Here is a 9,291-nt window from a genome sequence, read left to right on the forward strand (position 1 = left end):
CCATCTCAACACATTTGTCGAACTGCAGTACATGAACAACATTGTGCTACCTTGCTCAATCACCTATAGCCTTGTGGCATTTGAGATAGCTGAAGGAAAGAAACCTTGATCACAAACCATCGATTATATGGAGTGTGGTTCCCCCTTCAACTACAGCCCTTCATGTCTCTCATGATCACGAGCAGTAAGCTGTTCTAGAGAGAAATGCCTACAGCTCTTCTGAGGGCTATGGTCTGCTTAACTGAATTGAATACTAGGCCTACTACTGTATATTGTAGAGAATCCTAGTTTTATCAGTGTTAACTACCATTCTAAAATGCTCATAAGAGTTATTGTAGGTGGTGGCTATCTCGTGGAGCTGTAATGTAATTGAGAGTTTTCTGATATTTTTTTTATTTATTTGTAAACTTTAGAAAACTAATGAAATTAACCTTGCAACATGAAGTGAAGGAAATAGCCTTTTTAAACCTTCTTTTACAGATTTTATTTTTGAAAGTGATAGGTATTTTTTCAAACGAGATGAGTGTGCATTTTTTTAATGGGAAAGGTAGAATGTTTGTGCGTTTTTAAACGTCTTCAGAAAATAAAATATTTTCAATTAAAACGAAAGATAACTTATCCCAAATGAGGACGCATGATAACTCTAATTTTGTATGTAACATTTAGCATACATGAAACTTTTATAGCCTATATGTAACATTTTGTAGAAAAGAGATGTAGCCTACTTGTGACCATTAAAATTTATTATACGACCCCGCGAAGGGTCGCGACCCCAGTTTGGAAAGCCCTGATATCTATTAGAGGAGTGTGCTCTGAACCGGCGGTTCCGTTTGAAGTTGGAACAAAGCCGAAAGAAGAAGAATTAGCATTTGACAACTTTGCCATTAAAGTCAAACATTTTTTAGTTACACACATCTTTGACTAGTTTTGAACTTATTTACCAAACACTTCAAAATTATGTTTTAGCTTTTCCAACTTTTGCTTTGAACAAGCAATCTTCCACCTCTATCAAGTTATGCATACTTCTACTGCACTATCTTTATCTTAAACAAAAGCTAAACGACTATAGTTTGCTTATATACATCATACTACGTTTTCTGCAGATAATGTTACAGAGTTCACGACCTCACACGCATTAGGAAAATTTGAACACCTCAAAACCTGGTTGCTACATTGGAAAAGCATTCTTGAATCACACTATGTTGCATTATATAGGTGATGACTTTTGTAGCTTTTGTCCTACTGTAGTCTTGTACATTGGTTGGTTGGTTGATTTTTGAATCTTTATCCTCGGACTGGCAAAGCCTTGATAGGTTATTGCTGGCAGTTTCGCATACTTGTAGAGGCTCTTGACGCAGGGCCGGTTACCGAGATTGACAGAGTGAAATTTTCCGATTGTCGAAGTGTTGTTGCCAAGGAATTATTTCATTCACTAGGTGCAAATAAATATTAATAATAAATGCAAATAAATAATAATAATAAATAGTTGCCTACCATTGATTTACAGCTGTTTGTGCAGGTTTATTAATCACAAAATTATGGCGGTTTATTTACTAGTTCTATTGGTTGTAAATACCGCTTTGATAAGTTGGGTAGATTGTCTGGAATGCATGAAACTATCGATAGTTTTGTCGAACGGAACCAACCAAGCACACTACACAGAATACTCCAATGAAAAACAAGTTTGCCAAGTTAGCCCCCAGCAACCAGGACCTGTTCAATGCTTTCGAATCGACATTAAACTCGACTTCTACGATGACACAACTGGTTCGTGAGCTGAAACTAGAATTGTTTGGAATTCTTAGGTCGGGCTGAAATTTCCAAAGTCGACTTGCTTTCTTTTTGCATTTAAGTTTGCCTCGATAGGATGGCGCAGCGGATAAAGCGTTGCTTCCCGGCTTGAGCTGGTTGTTGAAAACACCGCTCACTTTTACCATGTCATAGGGTGTAATAAACTGGGTGGTCATCGTTACCGAGAAAAGGACTTTGCACTCTACTTTCCTTAGTGCCAAAGGTTGAATATGATGAGAACTGTATTTTCCCATCCCTGACCCTTGAAATCAAGTATGGGGCCACTTTTACTAACTTCATCCACCTTTTTTTCAGGGTATTATTCACGAGGTAGTTGTGCATTGGAGAGGTATTGTCCAACTTTCCGCTGCGATCCCACTGAAGATTCGTTGTGGGGCTATCCGTATATCATATCCATAGGGTATGTAGTAGTTTACAAACAAACGCACATTTTTTTTCAATCAGAAACATACCGTAACAACTTTTCTGAATGGAACAAAAAGTTTATTGAAAATATAATAACACAAGACTTTCACAAAGAATATTGTCTAAGATCAAGTGTTGTTGATTCAAGTCTCGACGCTTGCATTCAAGAATCTTTTTTATCTAATTGTTTAAAAATGCCAAGCAAAAAAGCCAAGAACAGCAAATTACATCAAATATAGTTATGACTTTCTAAAACCTCTACAGCCTGTTTCACCCTAAAAGGGGGATCATCAGAAGGTCCGGAAAAATATATACAAAACCAAGAACTCGGTAATAGCCTACCTGAAAAGCTATTAAACAATTATTATCTTATTTTAATATGCAAAAAAACTCAGAATTACATAAGATTACCTCCATCGGACGCCACAAAAGCCTCAATTACTGCATGACGTCTAAATGGAGACCGACCAGATTTAATAACAACATTTGTGACGTCAGTTTAAAGTTTTTAAAGTTAAATGGTGGTCGTTTGAGTTTGAGATATGTTAGCAGTCAATCAATATACATTTATGTTCGACTCTCGGCGTGTGCGCTTGAGCAACGCACGTTAAGGATTGCTCTCCATTCAGCGGCAACTCATGGATGGAATAGTTCCCCGGCAACAAGACTTCAACAATCGGAAACTTCACTCTGCCTAGCTCGGTGACCTGGCGTGCGTCAGTGATTCAAAGCCTCTACAAGTATGCGAAACTACCAGGATTAAGCTCTGCAAGAAGCTTTCCCAGTCCGAGGATAAAGATTCAATCAATCAATGTTCACGCATTCTTTTCTTACTTGCATGAATCATCCTTAATTAGTAGGCTGGGGTGATTGGTGCCATGCTTAAGTGTGGAGAAACAGATGGCTTCGTTGACTTTGCGTACTCTTCATTAAAATATTTAACTATCTCCTCACCGCAGCAGCTAGTAGCTTGAAGTTATAATGTCACTTATTTTATGATTTCGACCGGACAACACCAAATAAACCATTTGTGTTGTTATTCCTTGGTTGGTTCGGCTGTGATCTGAGGATAGTAGGATCGGACTAAGCCCCTACTAAAATAAGAAACAAATGTGAACGATTTAGCAAAAAAATCATCATGTGCCTAAGCACCTGCATCACCAGGCTGATATAGACACTTGATCGCATGCTTGAAAACGGACACGGCCTTGGCTTCGCGTAATTTTCATTTAAATCTTCAGCAACCAGTCGTAAGGTTGGATAACCTACTGTATATTGTCAATGTCCTCTTGCTAGGACCTAGCCTTATAGTGAATTAGAACTTATAATCAATTATAAAGCTTGTTGTTGCATATTATCTTAAGCCTTGCAGGCCTACTCTTGGAAGGTCAGTACGACAGTGGTCAATGTCCTCAGGCGCGGTCAACCTTAGTTACGTCACTGAGTTGTAGCATAATCACAATGTGTTTTGTTTACGTTTCAGAGAATGCGTCACCACTTGTTGTGACACAGATTACTGCAACAACGTCACAGCCTTCTCAGACGACGTTACTGCGGCACCCACAGATAGTATTTCTACTGCATCTACTATATCTGCATCTACATCTACTACATCATCCACATCTAAGGGTATTGCTGGACACACAGAGGACATGTCTACCGAACCTACGGATAAACTTACAACTGGAACCCCACATACACTCACTACCGAAGGTGGTGCAGTCAACAACGCATTCCACAAGGTTGTGACATTATTGCTCATGTTTGTAGCGATGTGGCTTGTTCCTTGAATGTGTTGAAATACACAAAAGCATTCATTTAAAGTCATGGTGAATTTGAAAGTTTTATGTAATCCGTTATTTAAACAAAGCAGTTGTTCTTTCATTTAAAACCTAAATGTTTTTTCTCTCTTTACTGAATCAAACGTTTTTTTGTTTTGTTAGAACAGCTATGAAGTATTAACTGAGCTATCAAGTGAAACGTGCCTTGAATCAGTAGGCTATAACGAAAGGTGGAGACGTTTGGGGTGAAATTTTACTGAAAGAATGCAACGCTATACACAACTTTGTCAAACATAATTGTTATAATCCTAATCTTACAGACTTGTTGGTGGGAGCCGCATTTTCTGTAAAAATGTAGGTCAGCAGATGTCGCTGTTTGTTAGTTGAGCATTTAGGTTCCTTCCCAATGCCAACGTTGAGCAATCAAATGCCAGGTTTTAAAAGAGCAATGAGGGGTTAAGTTTCGGGATGGCGCTAGGTAAGATTCATAAGGGAAGCCCATTTGAGAAATCGATAATTAAGTTACATATCATCGTCATATTGTGCGTCAGAGTCTGACCACTTGGTTGATAAATTTGTTTTAACACAAAGAGCTGCCTAGTGCCTATGTAGCTAGCAAAACATGTGTGTGGTGACAATTAAGTATCATTGGACAATGCACATGTCAGTGAGCCCTTCAATAAGCCAGCAAAAAAGGAAGCACCCATAGGAGGTATGGGGGCTACCCACAAAAAAAAACTTAAAACTGCCCATTCTGAGAGCACTTTAAACCTAAATCCGTAGTAAAACTCTATCGAATGATGCTACCTAGGCCTATATTTGACGGTGTTCGACGTTTTTTCGTAAACAGTTGTTCGTAAAACAATTGTTCGTAAACAATTGTTCGTAAAATTAATTCTTCGTAACACAATTCTTCGTAAAGCATTTCTTCGTGCATGCAATTGACTGTAATACTAATTGTTCGTAAAACAGTTACAATTCTTTACGAACAATTAATTAGGGTTGCGTATATGCTAGAGATGTGCTAGACGTGACGTGCTGTAGACGAGCAGACAGAGTGTAGAGTCCCTGGTTCAGAATGGCAGCGAAAAAGAAAAAACTTTTGTATGGTGGCCAGCTTTATAACAAAGATTATAGTGCACTTAACGCACATTGCACAAGGGCAAGAAACTACTTATTAAAAATTTGAGCATTTTCAAAGGAAATGTCCTGCACGAGTAACAACAGGGGGGCCGAAACAGTTTTTGACTGGGGGGGGGGGGGGGGGGGCAGGATTATGAAAAAGGACACTTTTGTTGCTGAAAGGCCAATTTTTTTAAAACTTTTAAGATAAGATATAGCGATAATGCTCATCTATCAGCTCACTATCGAGTAATGATACAAGTGTCTGGTATACAAAGAAGGACACCATGCTATGTTATAATGATGTAACCTACTGTGTTGCAGAATTTGTGCTGTGAATACTTTTTTGAGCTTTTGATTGAAAGCTTTTGATTAAGATAACGTAGGCCTAAACACAAATTCCAAGAAGCAAGCAGAGATTAACGACTTTAAAAATATTTTTATTGTCGAATATCTCGAAAACTAGAGCCAATTCGAAAAAACTAAGTGCATTTTCGAAATCAGGAGCCTTGAAATACTTCAAAATGACTCTCACCTTTATTTGTGCCAACAATTTTTTGTTGGCCTGTGTTATAATTAGGCTAAAAGCGAAATTGTTATATTGCAAAATGTGCAGTAGCACACATGAATTTGAAAGGACACTATTGGCCCCTGTCCCTCCATGATGCCCCCTACCCCCGCTTTCGGCGCCCCTGAGTAACAACTGAAAAATTGTTTACAAACAATTGACCTATCACCTGTTTACGAACAATTCACTATACGAACAATTGATGTAGGCCTATATATGAAGAAAAGATTTACGAAGAATTGTTTTACGAAGAATTAATTTTACGAACAACTGTTTACGAACAATTGTTTTACCAACAACTGTTTACGAACAATTCACCTATAATCATATACACCACCTTCATGATGGTGAGTAGCTTGATGTTGGGCAACACTAAAAGGCGGAAATGCGGAAACGAGGAAATAAGCCGAAATAACTTTAGAATTAAAACAGTCATAGTATTTAATGATCTCACAATTGCTTCTAAATAATATCTTTCAATGATATTTCAACATAAGAAAATGTTCGGTATTGAGTTGTGGCTAAAAATCGCATTTCCGCCTTTTTCCTATTTCAATAAATTCCATTAAATTTCGAAATTTACTCGAATAACTGTAGAATTAAAACAGTCAAAGTATTTAATGGCCTCACAATTGCTTCTAAACAATATCTTTCAATGATATTTCAACATAAAAGTAGGTTCGGTGGTGAGTTGTTGTTAAAAATCGCATTTCTTGGTGCTCATGTGCACTTTTGCAGAGCTAAATAGCCTATTTTGATTGTCTTTTTTCTGCATGGATTGTTTCAACAACACACATACAATTTGAATTTGTTTTCGTACGTTTTAATGTTCGTTTTAGACAACCTCGTTGCACTGTCTTTTTAGCTTTTTTATTTTTGACTGGTTTTGAGAATAGCAATTTTAGAATAAATTCAAAAATCGTTCTACGAGTTACGATTTTTTTTCCTTTGGCTAACACCCCGTTCAGCTGCATCTGATGGATGGAATAATTTCCCGGCAACAACACTTCAACAATCAGAAACTTTACTCTGTCAATCTCACGTTAACTACGTTAGTGGTTCAAAGCCTCTACAACAGGAGTTTTCAACCTGAGGGTCGCGACCCCTGTGAGGGCCGAGTCGTTGTTCGAGAGATCGCGAGACTCGCGAATTTCCAGCCTATCGTTTTCAATTTTTTATTGCCACAAAAAATTAAAAACTGTGTTTTTTTGCAATCGATCATATCTCGACCTGAGGTTATTTTATTGTTTGAGCTTTCAGACGTTGCAACGGGTCAATAGAAAAGCATTTGATACTTTTCACCTAGTTCTTGTAGGCTACGTTGCTTCGTGCAAACTAAAAACTAAAGTTAACCAGTAGCCTAACCACGCTATGGAAAAAAGCAAGGCTAGGCTATTTTAGTATTTGGTATAGGCCACTGTGTCAAATGTGGATTTGTCCGTATCGTGTCCTATGGTATTGAAAAAATTCGATGTCTAGGCTATTTTGTTTAGGCCTATAAGTTCTTTCAATAACAGTTCCACGCATTAACAAAGATAAGCTTGTAAAAAAAAAATGTAACACCAGCCACCTCAGTGAAACTAACTTTGATCAACCCATAAAAGATTTCAGTAAATTGAACCTGTGAAAATGCAAAAATGCAGCTTCATTTCATTATATTTTCTCCTATCTAACCAAGCTTGATAGGAAATAGAAACAGCAAATGGAGGAAATGTAATCAGTCGTAATAACATCGTGAAAAGACGTTTTTGGTTTCAGAAGTTTGCATTAGATTATAAGATCAGCGAAACGAGACATAACTGGATGTCGTCGTGAATCAAACTTAGTTAAATTTTGCATTAAATATGCTTTTGTGAAGAAAGGCGTTCTTCCCGGCTATCAGCACAAGGCTGATTACTCACTAGCACAGCGAGCTGCAGTGACGCTTCGCTAACCAGAACGGTGTAGCTTCCACGCCAGCCATTGAGACCTCCAATTAAGCTGGCGTGGAAGCTACACCGTTCTGGTTAGCGAAGCGTCACTGCAGCTCGCTGTGCTAGTGAGTAATCAGCCTTGTGCTGATAGCCGGGAAGAACGCCTTTCTTCACATTGACCTACCCCTGGCACCTGCTGGTTTTGTTGGCTCTTTCTTTCCACAATGATAAGAGTTAAACTGACTGGTAAAGCGGCGGTCGATTACTCAAGTGGCAAGAATACGGTGCGATACTGATGAGCCCAGCCTCATGGGCGAAACACGTGTCTATCGCTGTCTATTCGATGCTACAATCGGCTGCCAAAATAACTTAAATATGCTTTTGTTAAATATTATGAGTGTGTTTAGAATAAGCATGCTGTTAATCAGAAATTACATGAATCGTGATGAAATTTTAATCAGCTGATCAGCGTTACAAAAATACGCGGTGAACGCTGAAGTTCTGAACAGCAGAGCCCATAGGATTTTTGCAGGACCATTGCTGCAACAGCCAGGGATTAGGGTTTAGGGCTTCCACTTGTGAGGAAATTTGACTTCAAAATTGAAGAAAGATGAAATTTGTGAGGAAATGAGAAATTAGGAGAAAAGTTGGCAAAAAAGCAAAATTCTTGCTTGACATTTGTCATTAAAAATAGGGGAAACAGATGACTAATATACAGTACAGTAGGCTACCGGTAGTCTTTTGGTGCTTTTTGTGTGTTATGGAATCTAGATTGTTATGGTGCTATTTTATTTGTATTGTTTATAATTGTACCGTATACTATTCTTGCAACAGACAAAATAAATGCTTTCTCTCTCTTTCTTGTTCTTGATGTCAGGGTATGGGACGGAGTAGAATGGAAGACATTTGAAAACATTGACATTGATGAAACCATTTTTTTTAAAGAAGTATTGTATATATAACTTTTTACAGCCACCAAACTAACTTGTTGAGAGCAAAAAATGTAATGCATCATTTGGCAAACACGGTCACATCCTCTTATGACAAACGGAAGATTACATTTCAATTTTTTTTATTTCTAACCATCACAACGAAAAAAAAACAATATATGACAAACATAGCAGAGGTCCAGAAAAAGCTAGAATACTAGAATTACCCAGAGAAATTCTCAAATTTTAGCAAATTAAAAAATTCTAACTTTATTAGCCTACTCATATTTGAAAAGACATAAAAAATTGGGCTGTAGGCTACTCAAATTAACAACTGACCACAAAAATGCAGCAGCCTAACGATTGAGTCACTTCGGGTCAAAATTTAGTTAAAAAAAAAGAACGCCCCCGGGTAGTATCAAATTCATTCCCTCTGAAACACCAGCCCGATAAGTATTGCGCGCGCCACTGATACAGTTGAATAAAAGTGTCAAATTTAGAACGTATATAGTCACTTTCTCGTCTTTTGCTTTGAAGAGAAAAAGAAAAAAAGTGCCTATATATAGTGACGTCAGGACCGGTCAAATAGTGTTTCAGATTAAAAGGCAAAGCGGTCAAATAGCCATTAGCCAAGCTGCCTATTTGTTTATTGCATTTGTTAAAGTCAATTTATTTTTCTTGAAATGCAATTTTTGTTCTGAAAAACATTATTCAAGTTTTATCAACTTATTGATTGATTGAATCTTTTATCCTTGAACTGG

At 37.6% G+C, this 9,291-nt stretch overlaps 1 protein-coding gene across 1 annotated transcript; it reads left to right on the top strand.

Annotated features, from left to right (window-relative positions):
- Nucleotides 1-1,525: 1,525 nt before the first annotated feature.
- Nucleotides 1,526-4,016, top strand: LOC145784114 (uncharacterized). Its single transcript, XM_082595868.1, has 3 exons — nucleotides 1,526-1,767; nucleotides 2,107-2,212; nucleotides 3,701-4,016. Exons 1-3 carry the CDS (start codon nucleotides 1,539-1,541, stop codon nucleotides 4,005-4,007), a joined length of 642 nt encoding a protein of 213 aa, XP_082451994.1. The 5' UTR covers nucleotides 1,526-1,538; the 3' UTR covers nucleotides 4,008-4,016.
- Nucleotides 4,017-9,291: the final 5,275 nt, after the last annotated feature.

The sequence above is a fragment of the Aplidium turbinatum genome, chromosome 15, assembly GCF_918807975.1.
Source record: "Aplidium turbinatum chromosome 15, kaAplTurb1.1, whole genome shotgun sequence".
Classification (NCBI taxonomy): domain Eukaryota; kingdom Metazoa; phylum Chordata; class Ascidiacea; order Aplousobranchia; family Polyclinidae; genus Aplidium; species Aplidium turbinatum.